We start from the raw sequence: 22380 nt of genomic DNA, 5'->3' as shown, positions 1-22380 counted from the left end.
CCAATATAATGGAGAACGGCATTTCCTGCTATACAATGCCTCAAACGGTGCCATGTCAATGCTGGCTTGATAATTATTATTATACGCAAACTCTATCAACGGCATAAACTGAGTCCAACTACCCCCAAAATCTAATATGCATGCTTGAAGCATATCTTTTAGTATCTGTATTATCCTCTCAGTCTGCCCGTCTAACTGAGGATGGAATGTCATGCTAAAAGATAGTTGAGACCCTAAAGCTTCCTACAAGCTTCTCCAGAAACATGACGTGAAACGCGGGTCTCGATCTGACACTATAGTTACGGGCACTCCGTGCAAACGGACTATCTCCTGAATGTAAATCTCCGCCAAACGGTTGAGGGAGTAGCTGATCTTGATAGGAAGGAAATGGGTGGTCTTAGTAAATCGATCTACTATCACCCATATTGCATTCTGGCCATGCGATGTCGATAGCAGCCCTAAGACAAATCCATAAATATGTGATCCCATTTCCACTCTGGGATAAATAGCGGCTGCAACTAACCTGCCAGCCTCTGGTACTCAGCTTTTACCTACTGGCACGTCAAATACTGGGCTACATACTCGACGATTTCCTTCTTCATACCACTCCACCAGTAAAACTCTTGCAGATCCTTGTACATTTTTGTACTACTGGGATGAACTGTATACAAAGATCTGTGAGCTTCCTCTAAAATAGTCTTCCTAATGTCAGGATCAGTAAGAACACACAATCTAGAACTGAACCGTAAAGCTTCGTCATCTGAAATACAGAATTCATCTCCCTGACTAGTCTGCACTCTCACCATCACCTCTGCTAATTCTGGGTCTTCCTTTTGAGCGGCTTTAATCCTTTCCTGCAGAGTAGGTTGTACCACTAAACTAAAAATACGTACTGAAGGATCACTCTCCACCAACTTTATGTCGAGTCTCTCCAGATCTATCATTATCGGATACTAGATCTCCATAGCTGTTACCACTGGTTTCGCAGACTTCTTGCTCAACGCATCAACTACCACATTTGCTTTTCTTGGGTGATAACCGATGGTGCAATCAAAATATTTAATTAACTCTAACCACTTTCTCTGTCTCATATTTAATTCCTTCTGAGTGAAGAAGTATTTTAAACTCTTGTGGTCGGAGAAAATCTCACTCCACTCGCCATACAAGTAATGCCTCCAAATCTTCAATGCGTGTACCACTACAGCCAATTCAAGATCATGGGTAGGGTAGTTCTTCTCATATTCTTTCAACTGCCTAGAAGCATACGCCACCACCCTGCCATGCTACATCAATATATAGTCAAGTCCCTTCAAAGACGTATCACTGTAAATAGTATAACCCTCACCCCCTGATGGGATGATCAGTACTGGTGTAGTGACTAGCCTCTACTTTAATTCCTGAAAATTCTGTTCACAGTTGTCGTCCCATTCAAATCTAGCATTCTCCCTAGTAAGTCATGTCAGAGGTCCTAATAAAACTGAGAACCCCTTAACAAAATGACGTTAATACCCAGCTAACCCCAAGAAACACCTAATCTCCTGGACGTTCCTCGGTCTAGCCCAATTCACTACCGCCTCAATCTTACTGGGATCCATAGAAATTCCATCTCCTAAGATAACGTGCCCTAAAAACATAACTTTCTTAAGCTAGAAGTCGCATTTACTAAACTTAGCATACAACTTCTTCTCCCTGAGCATCTGAAAAACTTGCCTCAGATGTATCTTATGCTCCTCATAACTCCTCGAATAAACCAGTACATCATCAATAAAAATAACAACAAACTGATCTAAATATGGATGAAAAATCCTATTCATCAAATCCATAAATATTGCAGGAGCATTCATCAGACCAAACAGCATAACAAGGAACTCATAATGTCCATATCTGGTCCTAAAAGCCATCTTCGATACATCTTTCGCTCTTACCTTTACTTGATGATAGCCTGATTTGAGGTCGATCTTGGAATACACTCGTGTACCCTAGAGCTAATCAAACAAATCATCTATATGGGGTAGAGGATACTTGTTCTTGATTGTCACTTTATTAATCTCCCTATATAATCTATGCACATCCTCATAGACCCGTCCTTCTTCTTCACAAATAGTACTGGAGCTCCCCATGGAGATACACTAGGTCATATAAAGCCCTTATCAAGTAAATCATGCAACTGATCTTTCAATTCTACCAACTCTTTCCAAAATTCTTCGTGTATAATTGTAATACTTACTCATTGCCTAGGTTATTAACTCATTTGGCCCTTTTTGCTGTTGCCAAAAGCGGGAGATGGAAAGGGGCAAAAATAATGGGTAAAATGAATTTGTTTAAAAATCAGTTAGATGCATATTGTGAGGGAGAGCCTTCTTGGGCTTAACCCTATATTTTTTCTTGTTGTATTTGTCATCATCTAAAAGGGGGAGAATGTTGACCTTATTGGTCATGCCCGTTTTTGATTATGACAAATAATCATTGTATCTAATGGGTGTTTGAGGTTTTGTGTAAGAACTAAAATTGTTAAGATCGAGATGGACACAAAGCAAGTAAAGCCTGAAGACTAATTATTGTTTTCAATTGTAATACATTCAGTTGTATAATTGGTTTGTAATGGTAAATAGGGATTGGTTTGTAATAAGCTCACACACATCACATGCATGATATAATACGTAAGCTCAAACCAAATACAACCTTAGAAAGACCTTAGGGTTTACCCGTTTGTCGAGCGACACCAGATTTTTTCGGTGTCTTTAATTGGACATAAATGACCCTAGGGCACACACATTGCACCTGTAAATGTTAGGCACCTGAATAGGGTTCGTGTGATTCAAAACAGGATCGAAATGCACACTTGGTGCACTTTTGGTCGACTGACCTTGGCAGTTCATTCTGCCTCAGTCGACCGAAATAGGACTGGGTCAATAGTTGACCAAGGTCCTGGTCGACCGAACTAGTGTAGTTCAAATCACCTGGTTGACTAAAACCACCTCAGGTCAACAAATTGACCATCTGGTCGACTGAACCAAATTTGTATTGCAACTACCTGGTCGACTGAGGGTCCTCGAGAGAAATCCCAACTGTCTGGTCGACCGAACCATTCAGTTCAAAATGGCCTAGTCGACTAAACCTTAGTAAAATGGAAAATCGCCCTTTGGACATGCCTTTTGGTCGACTGACCATACAATTCATTTCTTGCTCGGTCGACCGAACCATATGAACTATGGTCGATCGGACCTCTCGGATTGCCCTGATTTTTACAGCAGTTAAACATTTTTTAAACAGGATTAAAACATTTGAAATGTCATTAAACTTTCCTAATAATTCCTAATAAGTCCCCAATGGTCATAATTCATGGGGTGTCTATATATACCCTTTCATTTGGGAAAATTAGACACAAGATTAGAAAATTAAAATCCAATATTTTCTCTCAAGCAAAGTATATCCTACTGCTCATACTCTTTCTAAAACCACTCAAGCTTAGCTCCTTCATTTCTATATAACATCTGTAAGTGTATTAAGTGTTATTATTTAGAGGTTTGCTCTCTCATTTCTTGAGTGTTTGAATCGATCTTTTATGAGAGCATAACCTAAGTATTCTTAGGAGGCTTTTCTAATAAGCCTACCCTAAGAAGACTTGTGTTGAACTTCATAGTGTTGCATTCTCATTGCAATAACTTAGGGAGTTTGTATTTGTTTCTGGCTTGCAAAAATATTTTCAAACTTACTCAAATATCTTGTGGTATTCATATTGACATTTTTGTGAAAAGATATTTGTGTTTGTTATATTATCTTTGTGGCAATATTTATTCGAGTATATATCATTTGCTAAATACAAAGATTGTATAACTTTTGCAAACCAAGCATATACACTTTATTCGTGATTGAGACATCCTATTGATTGACATACTTGAAACTCGCTTGATATTCTGTGTGAAATCATTTGATTGAATATTTTGAGATACACAGATTGTTGTTGACACTCTCACGTACTCACTACACTGATAGAAAATACATTTGAGAGTTGAACTATTTAGACCATACTAAGCTTACATATTAAATCATTTGTGGTGTATGTGATTGAACGCATTTGGGTACAAATCTGCTTTACATGAAAGCACTTTTATATTGTACCATTTGATTGTAAATCTAAGTTGTTCCAGGCGTGGCCTGAGGGGGCGGTAATCCAGCCCGGTAAGGATTGCTGTAAAGGTTGAGGTTAGCCCTGTGCTAATTGATCTGGTTTGTATAGGTGCCACTCCACCCGTTTAAGTGAGCAAGTTATAGTGGTAATCCTTGTGCTAGTTAGCCAACGCGGGGACGTAGGCAGTTGGCCGAACCTCGATAACATATCTGCGTGTCACCCTCTCTTTACTGCTTTCTGGTGCTTGTGCGATTAGTTTAACTGCTTTATTTTAATTTTTGATATATTTATATTACTTGCACTAGATTGACCATAGGGTTGCGAACATACTATTGTTAGGAGGAATACCTAGGGGTTAAATTTTAAAAATACCAATTTACCCCCCTTTTGGGATCACGGTAAAGCTAACATAGCTGCTAGCCAATCTATGCCGAAAATGATATCAAACCCATGCATATCTAGCACCACTAAGTCAGTAGATAAAATTCTCCTCTAAACATCAACTGGACAACCATGGAGCATCCTACTACATCTTATCGCTGACCCAGTCGGTGTGGCCACTAATAATTCAACATCTAGTGATTATGTTTCAGCCCCACACAATTTAACACACCCCATTGATACAAACGAGTGCGTGGCTCCTGAGTCAAATAATGCAATAACTTTAAATGAAAACATATTAACCGTATCTGTCACCACGTCACCGGTTGTCTCAGTGTTACCCGACGTCAGAGCGAAAACCCTGGCTAGAGCCATATTCCTCTGTTGGCCTCCACGTGGCGCCTGATCCTCAAGCAGGTCTAGGAGTAAGAGCAGCACCAATTTGAGCCTAACAATCCCTCATCATATGCCCTAACTCCCCATACCAGTAGTAGATACCTCGCCCGAAATGACACTCCCCTAGGTGTCTCTTCCCACAAGTTGGGTAAGCTGGAAGTGGCTACATACCCTAAAAACCTCGAGTCCCTGTCTCCTGCCTCCGATATCGGTAATAGCCACCTCTCTTCTATGAACCATGACCGGATCCCTGCTGGGAACCAGAAGGTGTGGATCTTTTCTTTTGCCTCTACTCCTCAGCCTCCAATTGCTCTCCAATCTCTGCTATAGTGGCCCTATCAACCAGCTCGGAAAAATCCTGCAACTTCAATATTGACACTTGCTTATATATTTCTCTCCTCAGATCTCTTTCAAACTGCCGTACCTTTTTCACCTAATTTGAAATAATGTACGGGGCGAAGCAAGATAGTTTGATAAACCTCGCTACGTACTACTGTACGGTCTGATGTCCCTGCTTCAGATTCAGGAACTCCTCTATCTTAGCTTCCCTGGACGAGGCTGAAAAATAACCGTGGGAAGAATGTCCCCTTAAACCGCTCCCACGTCATCTCCACAGGTGTTGTCCTCTGCTGCTCTAAGAGTTTCACCGATGTCCACCATCTCTTGGCCTCTCCAGTCAATTTATAGGTAGCAAACAACACCCTCTGCTCCTCTGTACACTGCAACACTGCAAATACTTTCTCAATCTTCTGCACCCAGTTTTCAGTGATTGCAGGGTTAGTTCCTCCTGAGAAAGCTGGAGGATTCATCTTAATGAATTTCTTGATTGAGCTACCATGGTTTGCCGATGGACTACCCTGTTCTCTGGAACTCCTAGCGATTTCAGCCATGACTTATTGTGTCACGCTGCATAAAACTACATCTGAATCACCACCTATAGTGCCTAAGGGTCCAGCACCCTCATTCCCACTGGCGTAGGCACTACTGTCACGAGGGTCCATCCTGAAAACAAATAACTTAACTTAGAACCCCTTCACTATATATATCATCCAACTAATATAATATATCCCTAATTAATTCATCTCTCCTAGTCTTAATTCAAGGTTCAATCCTGTAACCTAGATACTTAACCCGACGATAGTTTACCATGACTTTCCTGAAATCGTCACCCTACGAAAATCACACAAACCACCACGGAAGTCCTGCATCTAGACTACAAAACTAGACCTCAAATTCCCTTATCCTATACTCTGGTATTATTACTCCTGCATTCTAGAGTCTAAAGAACCTAACAACCTGGCTCTGATACCAAACTGTAACAACATGCTTTTCTTATCATATAATAAAACATATTTAATAATAATAAAGCCAACCCAAACCTATGGGTAACGAGGCACCTGTCATACACAGCGAAACCTAGGCAGCAGTAAATGTAAATCATCATTCTCATAACCACAAAATACATAATACCAAAGTCAACTATAATCCAAAATTACGGTGTTTATATACAATCTCCCAAAAATACAAAAAGTATCTCTACGATCCCACATCAAAATCTCCTGATCCTAGTTCAAACTTACCCTCCTAGTAGGGTAGTACCACACTATCTCAACGGCGGCCTCAATTCGCCAGTCTTTCTGGGTTTCTTGAAAATTATTTAAGTTCCCAGGGAGGGGGGGGGGGAGACACTTCTTAGTAAGGGAAAATAAACTAAATATAGCTGTGTGGCAATATGAATATTTAATGTTATAATACATATACAGTACATTTCATATTCTGAAAATTATTCGTGATAACGTATCTGAATAATCATAAACTTTCATAATTTTTAATAATTCATACTGATCATGAAATATCTGATAATACTGAAATTTACCCAGAATGTATAGCTAGCTGATGTCATATACTACCCCCTATAACGGGTTGTGCAACCCAAAGACGGGACCCAACAATGGCTGGTTGACCACTAGCAAGTCAAAAATGTCTGTAAGTACGATGAGCTTGCCACTCCCTGGTTCGGACTGTCAGGTGGACGTCTACAACTCTACATTGAAAGCCACATCAACTATCCATCTCCCACCCCCTTGTGGGGCGGTTAGCACAAGTCTGAACATAGTAATCTTATCTGTATAGTTACGGTATCATGCTCCTATAATTGAACTAAACTATCATCTAGGTTCTAATAATATATAATACATAATAATATATTTGTCTAACATAAATAGATTGATAGCATTTTCTTGAAATAACATACATACATATGGCCTTGCGCTAGTTTCTTTCATATTAGCGGTCTTGCGCCGAACATTCATAAATACAGTCTTGCGCCGAAATCATACATATAACACGACCTTGCGCCGACTATCAATCACGGCCTTGTGCCGAACATTTCATACATATCATTTTGAGTAAATAATTCATTTGTCATGTATTTTAATACCATAATGTACTGCATTATTGCATAATTTCTGAAAACATACTTCATTCATAAAAATTACCATATCATAGTACTTTCCACGTAAAATAATATTCATGCCACACATTACTGTATAAAATCATACATTCTATTCTAAAATCATAATTTCTGGCATTTCATACACATATATATACATCTTAACATAATAGCAGTATTTTCCTAAATATGCATTTTCCCCATAATATACAAATATAATACATGCTTTCCTAAAAATTAATTTGCTGATAAATAATAATAATTTACATGAAAAATAACTGCTTTAGTTTATTCCCTTACCTGATACTGAAAAGACACCCCCTAAAATACTGGTCCTGCACTCACAGGGTTCCCCGTTCAACTCCTTAAAAACAATAACTCTCATAACTAAATTTCAGTATTTTTCCATGAATAACCTTTGCTATGACTACGGAAAGACCAAATTTTGTATAAAAAGTCTTACCTTAACCCAGGGATGAATTTCAACTCATCCCACCAATGATCCGCTCTGATAGATTTGAAGAGAACTTCCCTAGGAGCGTCGTGGTGGCCTCAGATCGTCGATCCGACGAACATCAGAGCCGAATTCAAAGAGAGAGGAGAGAGAGTAAGAAAATTTCTGATTTTCTGCGTAAAAATCCGAGGTTTGGGCTATTTATACTATGGGCCTCATCGACGAGGTCAAGATGAAATTCGTCGACGAACTCTCCCCTTTGTCAACGAAATTTAGAGTCGCCTAAAACATCCACTCGGTATCTTCTTGCCGACAAAGCGTACCCTTGTCAACGAGCCCACAATGCAACGTCGTCGATGAACACTGAAGTTTGTTGCCTCCTTCTGTTACTGTTTCCATTTCCCTCTCTTTTATTATTTAAATACCATTATTCTTCGGGTCGTTACAACATTGCTGCGTTTGTCTCGGTGTTTAAAGCTTGTTCCAAGGAATTTTCTAGCATGGTCTAAGACTTGTGTTGAACAACGTTAAGTCATCCAAACAATTCTTTTGGTAAATAAAATTAGTTCTAATGATTACATGTTTAATATTCCTATTTATTTTGGCATAAGCATTATGTTTAATGTTAAAAATCTAACCCCTTTTCTTGAAGTAGCACCTTTTGTGGAGCCTTCAAATTTTAACCATGTAGGTGATCCTACTTCATTCCCTAATCCTATTGAACCAGAAACTACAGAGTTATCTTTGTCTCCACTTTTACCCATACCAAAAAACCTTGATGAGATCGAAGGGATCTTGGATGATAAGGTAACGTTCACACGAGCAAGATAATATCAAAAGTTCTTTATCAAGTGGAGAGACAAGCCACTTTCTGAGAGAAGCTGGATACTCAAAGAAGACCTCCTTCATCACACCTTGGAGTTGTATTCCTAGTACATCACCTCTAATTCTTCGGAGAAGAATTTTTTTGGGTCTGGGAGATATGATGGGGATTAACATGCCTTATGTCTCCCTTTTACTGATATGATGACACATGGACGACCTCCCGATGTCCACTCCTTTGCTGACATGATGACACGTGGACAACCTCCAAATGTCCACTATTGTTTATATCTGTTTTGTAGGAACACATGAGATCAATTAAAAATCTTCTACTTCTTTGATGGAAGACTTTTTTTATGTGAAGACTTTGTTATTGTGTTAATTTATATTTTTCGTGGATATGTTGTTCAGAGTTGTTGTTGAAAGTTGTCGAGAGTTGTTAAGTGTTTAATGCTTTTTCTCCCAGGCTATACCTATAAATAGTCTTCTTATTGTAAGAACAAGACATGAAATTGAAGTTGAATATTGAAGAAGCATCTCTTTGCTTGAGCTTGTAAAACTTGTTCCTCTCCTTGTGAGTGAGTAGCGTGAGGCTACAACGTTTTCTCCGGAGATCAAGTGGTGAGAGACCACTAAACTATCCAAAGACTCCATCAACCCCTCCTCCATCTAATACTCTCACGACTCCTATCAACACCACACAGCCAGCACCTTCATACACCCACACAACAATTATCATCTACACTTCATTGCTGCATTCATCTTGTGATTCAAAGCTTGTACGAAGGACCTACTGTGTGACCTAACTACGTGCGGAACAATGTCAAGTCATCCAAATCAATCCCTTGGTAACCTTTGTACTTGTGTTTGAATCCTTTGCTATATCTTGTGAACCCTTTCTAGTAGATTAAAATTACATCTTTGAATAATCCAGTTGATCCATAGATTGCAATATTGGTACTTGTTAGTTAAAATCAATTGTATGAATATTAGTTTGTTAACATAGAACTTTTATTCTTGAATCTTTGAAATAACAACTTTTCAGCATATAACTTGATTCCTTTGTGAGAGAACCAATTGGGACTTAATTGCTAGACAAGTCATATACCTTTTCAAAATACTTGAACATGTGAAATAAAGCATGATTTATTGTGTTTATGTTCGATAATTAAATTCTTAAATTAAAGTGTTTAAGTGTATGTGCTTGTGTGAGGTTTGAATTGTAGGACATAGGTCGACCATTCCTATCCTACATCAATATATATAAAGTGATGGTTCATGTTGGATTAGATGAATTTGATGCTAAACTCGCAAATTGAACTATACAATTGATTATATAAAATGAAAAATGGTAAACCAATTTATATATTATTTTAAGTTGATTTTTCGATTGATTTGATTTGAATGGATCGGATCGGATGGATGGATGACGTTAAAAATAATTAAAAAAAAAAACAAAAAAGATAAAGCACCGAAATCTGAACGTGGAGAGTTTTTTTCTGGTTTGTCATTATTTTAAAATAATATATTAAATAATACCCTCTTTGGGAAAAATATTCCTAGAATAACGCTTGTGTAATCTTACTGCTTGGTCCAATGAGATTTAAACAAATCTCGCTATACTAAGCAACGAGATTTAAAGGATCATGCCAATTGCGACGTTGACATGTGGCAAGAAAATCTCACTGGACCATCCAGTGAGATTTGCCTGCAAATGTGAGGTTTGTCAGCTGCATTTTAAAGACAAAAAAAAAAAAAAAAAAAAACGAGGGGGTGGGGGACTGTTAGTGGAGTTAGCGGGAGGGACAGAGAGAGAGAGGAGAGGAGAGAAAGGGGAGGGTATTGACCTTATAGGTCACACCTGGTTTTGATAATGACAAATACTCTAATATTTGATAGCTTTCAAGTTTGTGTGTAGGCTTATATTAGCAAATCAATTGATGACACACGAAGTAAAGTCTGAAAACCCTCAAGATTATTTCTTGTTGTAATTTATATTATTTGGGTCTGTAATAATTTATACCGGTCAGTAATAATATATGCTTGTCATGCATGTAGATTTGTAAGCTCAAAATGACCGTAGATAGACCATAGGGACTGAATGACCTTAAGGCACCCTTCGGTCAACCGACGCCGAATTTTTGGGACTATCTCAAAAAGGCCTCAGTATGACCCTAGTATAACTCTAGGTCCCAACACTCATGCACATATATCATACAAAATTCAGAAGTGTTAAAAATGAAGTTAATTGAATATTATTGGAAAATTGAGAGAGTTTGGGCGACTGAATCCCAAGGGTTCATTTCACCTCAGACGCTTGAACTGTTAAGAAGTCAACAGTTTGACCATGCTTCGGGTGACCGAACACATTTTGACTGTATCTTCCCCAAGCGACTGAACCCTTTGAAAGGGACCCCTCACCAACTCAGGCTACTGAGCTTTTTAGTTCAACTAGGCCCCGAGCAACCGAACACATGTGTTCGGGCTACCGAACCAAGGACCAGGCACCCGCACCTACGAACCAATGTTTTTGACTTTTGTTTAGGCTACCGAACCTACACTTGGGCTGCTGAACCATTTTTAAGGGCTTTTAAAAATGTATCTGTTCGAGCGACCGAACCTTGGTTCAGCCACCTGAACCTTGTCGGGTTAAAATTATTTTAACCAAGGTAAAATTAAGTTAATTTGGGTTGACAGTGCTTAAGCATTTTTGAACTTTTTTAATAATACCCAATAGGTCCTAAACAGTTATAATTTTACCCTAACCTATAAATATGAGTTCATTTGTGAGGATTAGTATGATATTAGTAGAAAATCATTAACAAAAATCCTCTCTATTTCAAAATCCTATTCTTACCCAAATACTCTCATATCTTCATTCTCTTGATACATTTGAGCATTTTGAGAGCATATTGGTTGTGCTAGTGTATATTAGGTATTGCTAAAACTCTCATTTGCTTGAGTGATTATTGATTCATTTTTTGGGGAGTTTAGTTAAGTTTATCCCATAGATCTCAATATTATAAATCTTGTATTGGGATAAACTAACAAGCTTAGGGATCTTTGCATTGTCATTGCAAGATTCCCTTAACTTTGATTTTATTGTGTAAAAACATTTTCTACAAGTTATAATATTTTTCAAACTACTCTTGAGCTCATTACATTGAAGAAAAATATTTTGAGTTAGTTTGAATATTTGATTAAGCATATATGAAACCCTGATTTATCATTGAGATTTGATAATTACTGTTTTAAAGAAATAGTTTGATTAAAACACTCTTGAGCATATTAGTGATAATATCTTGTTGAGTGTTGCTTACACAAAATCACATCACTGAACTTATATTTCCTATATTATTGATGTGTGATTGATTGAGTATACTGTGCATATTGGGGTTACATATCTGCTTTACTTGAGAAGCACAATCACTGTACTAGTTATGTTGTAAAATATACTGTTATATTTTCAGGTGTGGCCAGAGGGGATTTGATCTAGCCCGGAAGGATCAGGTTGGGGTCAGCCCTGTGAATTTGACTTAGGGTCTTCTCCACCCCGCAAGGAGAATTTGTAAAGGTTAATGTCAGTCCTATGCTAATTGACATGGTTGTATTAGGTGCCGCTCCACTCGTTAAGTGAGCATTAGTGGGATCCTCGAACTTGCGAGCTAGAGGCAGGGATGTAGGCACAGTTGGCCAAACCCCGATAACATATCGTACATGTTCTTTACATTTTCGCAATTTATTTACTGCACGTGTATGTTTTATTGTGAATGATTGAGTTTATTTTTTGCATAGATAGACCCTAAGCTGAGTAATACTATTGATCTGGTTTAATTTAGAGATAAATTTTTAAATATCCAATTCATCCCCCCTCTTGGAAATACACTAAAGCTGACAGAGGGGGTCAGTCAAATCTGTCACCAAAAAAAAAAAAAAAAAAAAGAGGGGAGTGGGGGGAGGGGGGGGGGGGGGTCAGTGAAATTTGTCATCAAAAAAAGAAAAAAAGGGGGGGGGGGGGGTGAGTGAACATTTTGCAGGGAGGGGCAGGGAGAGAGGAGAGAGAGGGGAGGGGTAATTGGTTTATATATATATATATATATATATATATATATATATATATATATATAAATATTTCTGTTATAATTTGTTATATTCAATATATATATATATGTTATAATTTTGTTATAATTTGTTATATTCAATTTTTTATTTCATAATACTTTAAAAATATCGGGACTCAATTTAAAAAATACTGAGATTGAAAAATTGGGACTTAATTTTTTAAAATACCAGGACTCAACTTAAAAATACCGGAACTCAATTTAAAAAATACCGAGACTCAAAAATTGGGAATTAATTTTTTAAAATACCAGGACTCAACTTAAAAATACCAGGATTCAGTTTAAAAATATTTGGGACACAATTTAAAAATATACGAGACTTAATTTAAAAATATTTGAGATTCAGTTTAAAAATACTAGAACTCAATTTAAAAATATTTGGGACTCGATTTAAAAATATTGAAACTCAATTTAAAAATATCAGGACTCAATTTAAAAATATCCGAAACTCAATTTAAAAATATCTGGGATTCAATTTAAAAATATCCGAGATTCAGTTTAAAAGTACTAGAACTCACCGTCCATCCGTCAAAATGAATCGAAATGTAGTAAAAACATAGAAGGTTGTCACCTGCAACACTTTTGAAGGAATCTAAGGAAGAAAAGAAAAGTAATGGCTTGACCATTATTAAATTAACCTGCCCAAGACTAAGTAACTCAGGGCTTAGGCTATCCTTTCACATAATCACATCTAGATTAAAAGTCGGGGAAGAAAAATAAGAAAAACGCTAAGCTAAGTTTGCTGTGCATAAAACAAAATGCCCAAAGAAGAAATAACAGAGGCAACTTAACCATTAAATTTATGTACCCAAGTGAGAATAACTCAATCATTCAATTGACTTGCTACATCTACACAAAACATCTTAAAAAAAGAAGGAAAAAGATAGATTGGGGGTGGAAAAATACATTTCCCACTTATTGGCTGGCTTGGGTCACAAATTCATACCAACTACCGCTTCTAATATCTCTATAACAATGGATTGGGGTGGCTAATTACATCTCTATGAATAATTGTGCTCCTCTACAACAACTTGTGTGATTGTACATTTCGACGGAAAAACTGTGAGTCCCAGTATTTTTAAATTGAATCTTGGATATTTTTAAATTGTGTCCCGAATATTTTTAAATTGAATCTCGAATATTTTTAAATTGAGTTTCGGACATTTTTAAATTGAGTCCCGATATTTTTAAATTGAGTATCGATATTTTTAAATCGAGTCATGGATATTTTTAAATTGAGTCCTTGTATTTTTAAACTGAATCCAGGATATTTTTAAACTGAATCTTAGATATTTTTAAACTGAGTCTCGTATATTTTTAAATTGTGTCCCGGACATTTTTAAACTGAGTCCCGATATTTTTAAGTTCAGTCCTAGTATTTTAAAAAATTAAGCCCCTATTTTTGAGTCTCGGTATTTTTTAAATTGAGTTTCGGTATTTTTAAATTGAGTTATGGTATTTTAAAAAATTAAGTATCGATTTTTAAGTCTCGGTATTTTTTAAATTGAGTTTTGAAAATTTTAAAGTATTATGAAATAAAAAATTCAATATAACAAATTATAATAAAATTATAACTATATATATAAACCAATTCTCTCTCCTGGTCCCTCACTGCAACATGTCCACTCACTTCCTTTTTTTTTACTGACAAATTTGACTGAACCCCCCTCAACTCACTCATTGACCCTCTCGCTAGCTCGGTTGACTGTCCCCCACCCCCTTATTTTTTATTTTTTTTAAACGCAAGTGACAAATCTCATATTTGCGCAAATAAAACTCACTGAATGGTCTAGTGAGATTTATTTGTTTCGTGTCAAAGTTTCAATTGCCCTCATCCTAATAAAATGAATATTTTTCCCAAAAGAATATTATTTTAAAATAATGACAAATGGTGAAAAAAACTCCGAACGTGGATCCTTGACGGCTCAGTGCCGCCCGAATCCCGGCCGCCAGGGAACCGCTGAATATTCGTTGAGAGGTGCGGCGGAGGCAGTCCATCTGTATCTCGCCCGCGATATTTTCCCAATCTCATCTCAGTGATTCCCAACCAAGGCAGACAAGAAAAAGGCGCAAGCACCAGGAACTGCAGGAAGAAGCAGACAAAAAAACCCAGCAATGAAATAAAAAACTGGCACAAAGGTGAGAAAGAAAAGGGGTTTATAGCTCTCTGCTTTTTCCCTGCTTTTCGTCTTTCTCAACTCCCCTCTCTCTCCCCTACACTGTCGAAAGCTTTTTGCCAGCTAGTGAAGAGGAAGAAGGAGAAAGAGGGCTGGAAGCAAATCACCGAGCTTAGATCGAATTACTTGTTGATAATAACTGTTGTGGTTGCTCTTTTCTTCAAGGTTAGTCGAAGAGCGAGAAGGAGAGTAGAAGGGAGAAATGGGGTTACTGTACGACGACGTGGTGATCATCAGGCAAGCGGAGAAAGAAGGTGACCCCTGCGTGATAACTGTCAATTGCCCTGATAAGACTGGCTTAGGTTGTGATCTCTGCCGCATCATTCTTTTGTTCGATTTGAGCATTGTCAGAGGAGGTAGTCCCCCAATTTTCCACCTCTTCTTTTTGCATTACATCCCTATCCCTCTCTCGTTGTATGATTCTCTGATGGGTGTTGGATGCAGTGAGAATTTGATTTGCTCTAAGTGTGTGAATGTTTAATGTGTATTGGATAAACTCTCTCTCTCTCTCTCTCTCTCTCTCTCTCTCTCTCTCTCTAAAAATGGTTTCCTTTGGTTGTGTGGTGAAGATGTGTCAACGGATGGAAAATGGTGCTACGTAGTGTTTTGGGTGGCGGGAAAGCCCACGACGAGGTGGGGATTGTTGAAGAAGAGGTTACTGGAGGCATGCCCTTCTTGCTCTTTGGTCTCTGGGATTTTCTCTTTTCGCCTTGACTCGCGGCCTCCAAAGCCCCCGGACGTCTTTCTCTTGAAGCTCTGTGGTTTTGATCGAACTGCCCTTTTACACGGTACTCTTCTTCTGAATCTGTGTTGCAGTTTTCATACGCTTAGCTTGTGTTCTTCTCTTGCTTGGTTTAACTGATGATTGTTTGATCCTAAATTGATGTGTCTATCGGATTTCAGTATTTTCCTCCTTCGTTTAAGTTTAAAATTTTAATGTATGCTATTATTGTTTATAATCTTCTATGGCTGGTTTGATTTCTGAGAACTCAGATGAAATTATAAGAAAATTTGTAATCTTATTATAGTGATTTCAACAACAAATTTTATCTAAGATCCTAAGCAACCTGTCTGTTTTTTTGTTTTCTTCGCGGCTAAAAGGTAGCACATGGGAATTTGTAGATGTTCCCTTTTTCTTTTTAATTAACTTTGGGTTACTTTTGTTTCCTTTTTACACTTGTGTATCAATTTGTTGTCGCGTGTGGAATTGTTTATATTTATATATATATATATATTCTTGGATTTGGATTTGTATTGAATTTGGATAAGATATAATACAAAATTGTATTAAAATTTGTCCAAATTCACTCAAATCCAAATCTAAGGTCTGAAATCATGCTCCCCAATGCAGCGTTAGGCTTTAGATCTGGATTTGTGTTGAGTTGGATTAAACTCAATTTAATTTTATATCTCTTTTTGCCTACACAAAAAAAAAATCCAAATCTAAGATTGGAACTCCAAGCTCCCAAACACAGGGTAAGGGTGCATAGTATTTTGATTATTGAGTTTTGGAAGAATTTCCTTTTGCAGACGTGACAGAGGTTCTTTGTGAACTTGAGCTAACCATAAAGAAAGTCAAAGTATCCACTACTCCAGACGGAAGGGTGATGGACCTCTTCTTCATCACAGACACAAGGTTTGGCATTCCCAACACATTCTTGTTGGAGAGAGAATATAGAGGTTCAGTGTGCAACTTATTCCGATATAATTTCTCGTTTAATTGCCTTCTGCATTTGTTGAATAAATTTTATGTAACTGTAACCATGGAGATAAGTCAAATTGTCCAATCATATGCCCACTTCTGGCTTGAATGGAGCCAATCTCATCCTAATGTGTGATCCTGCACAGCTAGGCACATTCTTAGGTCATTTTCTTTTGAAAATCTGAAAATGTAAATGGTGGCATTCTTTATAAAAACTCCGTATGGTTTGGATTGGACTACCTTATATATTGATTTTAAATGGCTACCTGGTACAGGTTTCAAGTAAAAGTGATCTTGTTGTGTAAATATTACCTTTATGTTAGCTGCCAATATTTTTGTTGGTAACTCGTGCATTTGGAGATTCTAAACCTAAAATTGGTTGTGAAAGTTGAAAACTTCCTACAGAGCTTATCTTTAGATTAAATATCAATTCACAACTATGGAATCAATTTTGGTTAAATGCTACCCCAAAAATATTGTTCTAGTTCAAAATTGCCTTTAGTCAAATGGACACTAAGAGAACATTGATATTCAAAGTTGTACCAAACTTTATTTATTTATTTTTATAAATTTCTTTAGATACTCATTTCATGTTAGAGTAGACAAATAGATGGGGGTTGGGGGGAGGAGTTAATTTTTTTCCTAGTTACTAGTAATTGAGGGTTTTAAGAACTGTTAAGTCTTGCATGTCTACATTTTGAAACATGGATAAACAGGTGGTGGATGATTTTGTGAGGGATATTTTAACACTTTGAAGTTGTAATTTTTCATGCTCTTCTCATTCTGAGACTTGCAACTCTCTTTATGCATATTTTTAGGGAACTTTTACATACAAAGAAGAGGCAAGAAGAAACATGTGACCATTTACATGATGTTTTGGGTGATGCCATGATCAGTTGTGATATAGAAATGGTTGGCCCTGAAATCACCGCATGTTCACAGGTTTCTTCATTTCTTCCATCAGTAATCACAGAAAATATTTTCACATTAGAGGTGCCCAAGGAAAATTTAAGTGGATCCCGCTCTTCAGACGGTGTGTCCATCTCAATGGACAATTCTCTTAGTCCTGCTCATACACTAGTCCAGATCCTTTGCCAAGATCGCAAAGGTCTCCTTTATGACATCATGAAATTTCTGAAGGATTACAACATCCAGGTAGATATCTTTATTTGCCTTATTTGAGAAAGAATATGATATAGCACAAAATTATTATACCAGAATCATAAATAAATCTCATTGACTTATCATGAAGTCTCATTCGCTTTTTCCCTTCAGTTTGAGAAACTGCGTAGAAGATCATATAGCTCATATATTAGCATTCATTGATGGTGAAAATCTTCTAGTTCTTGTTATTCTTGTCCAATGCTCCAATTTTTGGGACAATTATTTGTGGGGAAAAAGTTGTGGATCTTTCTTGAGGTTTCAAAAATCCCACAGATGTCCTTGGACATTTTTTTTTGGGACACTTAACACCCTCTGTTAATTTACAGTCAAATAGGCAAATAAAATTTGAAAAAGCATCAATTTTAGTTTGTTACACATATTTGGCTAGAAAATGTGCAATAGATAGTTTTGTTCTTTTTCCAAATTTGCATGTTTTGTTTGTTTATTTGTTTTTTTTTTTTTTGTTTTTTTTTTTGGGGAGGGGGGGTGATTGGAGATGAATTCTAGTATGTTATGCCATTTTATGTGTCAAGTGTAAAATAGTAATGTTTTGAAAATTTAGTTGGCTACTTTAAATTAATGGGAGCTATAAATGTTTGAGAAATCAAATGTTCAGGAGGTCTATGGGTAGGGGAGGTCTGTCTTGTTGACTAGCCTCAAGGGAGGTTTGTGACCTTTGCCCTCTTATTTATACTTACTCTGAATTGTTGAATACATTGCTGTTGGGTTGCATGGTTCATAGTACTGAATTAATGTGCTTGATGGCCGGATTTTTTAGCACTTTACCTCCTGTTTGCTAAGCATGATAACACACACACACACACACACACACACACACACACACACACACAAAGGAAGGAGAAATGACTTGGGCATAATAAGGGTAGTTGCATAGATAGACACACAAACGCACACTTATACTTTGAAAGGCTTAGCTCTTAGAGAACATGGAACCCTGTATTGCTAAAATATCGTGCACTGGCCCGTGTGGAAGTTTGGAACACTGCTTTACTTAAGTAAAAAATTCTTGTTTGTCATTTTTCTTTAAACAGATGGTTTTTTGTCAGTTTACCAGGTCTTATTATGTAAAATATTTTGAACAAATCTTATTGCACATGTCAGATTTCTTATGGGCGCTTTGCTGTGAAGCAAAGAAGAAACTGTGAGATAGACTTGTTCATCATGCAAGCAGATGGGAAGAAGATAGTTGATTCCGATAAGAAAGAGGCATTTTCCTCTCGTCTGCGGATGGAATTGCTCTGTCCTCTCAGAGTAGCGGTGGTGAGCCGGGGTCCTGATACAGAGCTGCTTGTGGCAAATCCTGTGGAGTTGTCTGGCAAGGGCCGGCCTCTCGTATTTTATGACATCACCCTTGCCCTCAAGATGCTGAAGATATGCATCTTTTTGGTATTTTCTGATCTTCCTAATCTATAAGCTCAAATCTATGTCGATATGCGTTCAAATGTTTGAAATCTCACTTTTTTTTGTTCTAAAGGTCTGCTTATTGTCTATTAATGCAATGCTTTGCGATGAAATATGGCTCAGAGGCCTAATTTTGTTGCGAAGGCCACAATCCACTTTCACTAGAATGAATTATTAAGGAGATATGATGTATGTGTGTGTGTGAAGGAGAAATAAGGTGCTGCAGAAATTCTTGTGAATAGACTCCCAACTCAATGGTGGTGGTTGGTATTTTTAGAATACCTCTGAGTGGTGGCAAGTTTCTAGGTTTAACCAGAGGAAGCCCAATTCATTAGAAGCTCCTGTAGTTTAAAGCATCGTATTGTGGCCGACAATGAATTTTGGTTATATTTGTTGAAGTGGCTTTGTTTAAGTTAATTCATTCTGAAAAGATGCATTGGCTAAACAATTGAATATTATTTTTTCATTATTATTTTCAAAGTACTAAAGTAAATTGGGCTGATTGTTTTTCCAGGCAGAAATTGGGAGGCACATGATTGGAGATCGGGAATGTGAAGTTTACAGAATCTTACTAGATGAAGGGGAAGGCTTAGCCATTCCAAGGAACAAAATCAAAGAAGGGGTTTGGAAAATGTTGATGGGTTGGGAATCATGGTGATTGCAACCAGCTTTCATTTGGATGGCTGTGGGTTGTTTTGATGGTTCAACCTCTGTAGAATATACGTCTCCCTGTTTACAATATCCACTAAATGTAAATTGATTATATCTTGTATATCATGAAAGGACTGAGCTATAAAAGGAGAAGATGTTGGCACCAAAGAGACGGGAGGAGAACAAAGAGCTTCTCGCATTTCACTCTCCAAAATTATAGTAGGATATATGATGCCTTGGGTCATAAAGATCATTACATGTCAAGCATTCTATGAGATGGGCATTAACGGGGCACATTGTGATTGAACCAGGCAGGTCAGCAATACTTCCTGAGCTGTACTTACCTTCCTATGTACATAAATTTCCAGTAGGAGCAGTTTTAGTGATTCTTAATTAGCAGGAAAAGCCAAAGTGAGTTGTACGGAACTTTGTAAGCTATCGCACAAGTAATATATGAAGTTTGTCCTGCATCTTTGCGCATTAAATTCAATTTATCAAGGGGTATGCACATATTAACTTTTTAAGTTTATTCCTATTCTTCGTTGAGCAAAATGTCTGTTACATTGACATTTTAGGCAAGATCTGGGCAAAGGTTATTCCTTCTGGCTTTTGAGATCTCCATGTCTCTGACACCTGGCAGTCTATTATCATAGGTTGCTGCTTGATGCTCTCTACTTGCACGGATGTTCCAAGTCACAACGTGCAGTTTTGTTTATTATCCTTTCAATTTCATCGAAATAATTCATTGCTTTTGTTTTTGCTTTTGTTCTTATTGTTTTTGTCATTGTTATTGTTTGTCGCCATCGTATACCACACAGGAACTCCCATCATTATCACGTCTTTTACTAACCAGTTTCTTTCTCAGCTGATACTGAGCTCTGTTTTCCCCACCCACAGAAAAGCCAATCTCAATTATGTAACAATATGGCAGGCAAGATTCCTACTACTTTCAGGGGTTGTGTTGAAAATATCTGTTGTACTCCTTACTGTAGCTTTTCTTTATTTTCTTTTCATGGCTTTCTTTCCCACCATCGATCCATTGCCCTGGTTTCTTCCTTCTTATCCTAGCACACAGCACCAGATGTTTTTGTAAAGAAATATCTGAGTCACATCACATGCATCTACTGTAGAACAATCTTCATGTGATATTTTGCATTTAGATGTCCTTTGTGGATTGTCATTTTTCTCACAGGAGAATGATTTTTATCAACTTATTGCCCATCCTTGGAGCTGTTCCGTGTCATCTAGTGAATTGAATTTTTGGGCTCCATCTCCTAGTTTCAAATCTTGGGTGGATGGTGGATCAAACAAGGGTTCTTAGATGTTTTGTTCGCGCAGAGTTGGTAACAACAATCATGTTAATCTTTGGCTTATTGTTTCGTATTTGCGTTGAACTGTGTCCCTATCCAGCTGGCCTCTTTTCTCATGATCTGGTAGAACATGCAGCTTTCAAAGACTATGGCGCTGGTGGGCCTTATTTGTCCCCAGAATGGGAGATTTCCAAAATTTCATATAAGAGTGATGATTTAAATTTCTTATTTATTTATTTATAAACTTTAAAGCTAGGAATTAGTTTGGTGTTAATTTTTATATTTTTATATTTTTTAAACCTTAAATACTAAACCCTAAATCCTAACTCTAAAGTTATTAAAATAGGTGGGGTAATAAGGCGTTCGTTATAATGTTGTTGATTTTTTTTTTTTTTTTTGTTTTTTATTTTTTGTTCTCCAAATGCTTGAAAATGCTAAAAATTGAAAAATTAAATTTTATTATTTTTAGTCATCATAGAATTTGTTCAGTTCTTTAATGTCTAAAATTCTTTTTAATACTTAAAATAAAATGATTATATGAATTTAAGATACAGTTATGATAAAAAAATATTCATGTTTTTTTTAAAAAAAAAAATTGAAAAAGTCATCAATTATTATTATTATTATTATTATTATTATTATTATTATTATACCAATTTTTAATTTTTATACACAATAGGATCATTCTCAAGAGCACTAAAGTGTGAGTAAAAATATAATAACTAAGTGAAAATGGTTACAATTAATTTTATTTTGAATGTTATATTTTTTAAGTTTGCATTCTTTTGCATTTTATTATTCTAATAATGTATTTTAAGTGCTATTTGATTTTGAAGACAAAAATAAACATAGGTTCAATTAGGTTATTATCATTATTATTATAATTATTTTAAGTTTGGCTTAACCAAACAAGTTAATTTTCATCTTTTAGTTTTGATATTGAGGTTTTTCCTTTCTAAAATGTGCCAGCCATGTGAAATGGAATTTAGTAAATCTTAGTTCATTAATGATTTTCTTAGTATTTAATTGAACAATATGAATCAATTTGTTATTTCATGGTGAAAAGGAATCTAGTAAATTCTACTTTATTATATTATTCCATCAACATAAATATGTTGAAATATAGAAATCAAAATGTCAAAATCTAATTTCATATGGCATTATTTTCAATTTTATCCTAGAATCCTTTTTCGTTA

General features: G+C 36.6%; 1 protein-coding gene across 1 annotated transcript; it reads left to right on the top strand.

Moving 5' to 3' along the window:
• The first annotated feature begins 14673 nt into the window (after positions 1-14673).
• Positions 14674-20344, top strand: LOC131168299 (ACT domain-containing protein ACR10). Its single transcript, XM_058127625.1, has 7 exons — positions 14674-14897; positions 15101-15291; positions 15505-15723; positions 16466-16571; positions 17456-17792; positions 18924-19208; positions 19738-20344. The coding sequence occupies exons 2-7, from the start codon at positions 15138-15140 to the stop codon at positions 19879-19881; spliced, it is 1245 nt and encodes a 414-aa protein (XP_057983608.1). The 5' UTR covers positions 14674-14897; positions 15101-15137; the 3' UTR covers positions 19882-20344.
• The last annotated feature ends 2036 nt before the right edge of the window (positions 20345-22380 follow it).

The sequence above is a fragment of the Malania oleifera genome, chromosome 11, assembly GCF_029873635.1.
Source record: "Malania oleifera isolate guangnan ecotype guangnan chromosome 11, ASM2987363v1, whole genome shotgun sequence".
NCBI classification, from domain to species: Eukaryota; Viridiplantae; Streptophyta; class Magnoliopsida; order Santalales; family Ximeniaceae; genus Malania; species Malania oleifera.
This window is presented reverse-complemented; position numbering and strand designations above follow the sequence as displayed.

Bases quoted from the DNA above. Each gene is read 5' to 3' on its own strand.
- LOC131168299 (XM_058127625.1), top strand. From the start codon at position 15,138: ATGGGGTTACTGTACGACGACGTGGTGATCATCAGGCAAGCGGAGAAA. The intron at 16,572-17,455 runs GTTTGGCATTCC...GCATATTTTTAG, and splicing joins TTCTTCATCACAGACACAAG to GGAACTTTTACATACAAAGA. The intron at 19,209-19,737 runs GTATTTTCTGAT...TTGTTTTTCCAG, and splicing joins TGAAGATATGCATCTTTTTG to GCAGAAATTGGGAGGCACAT.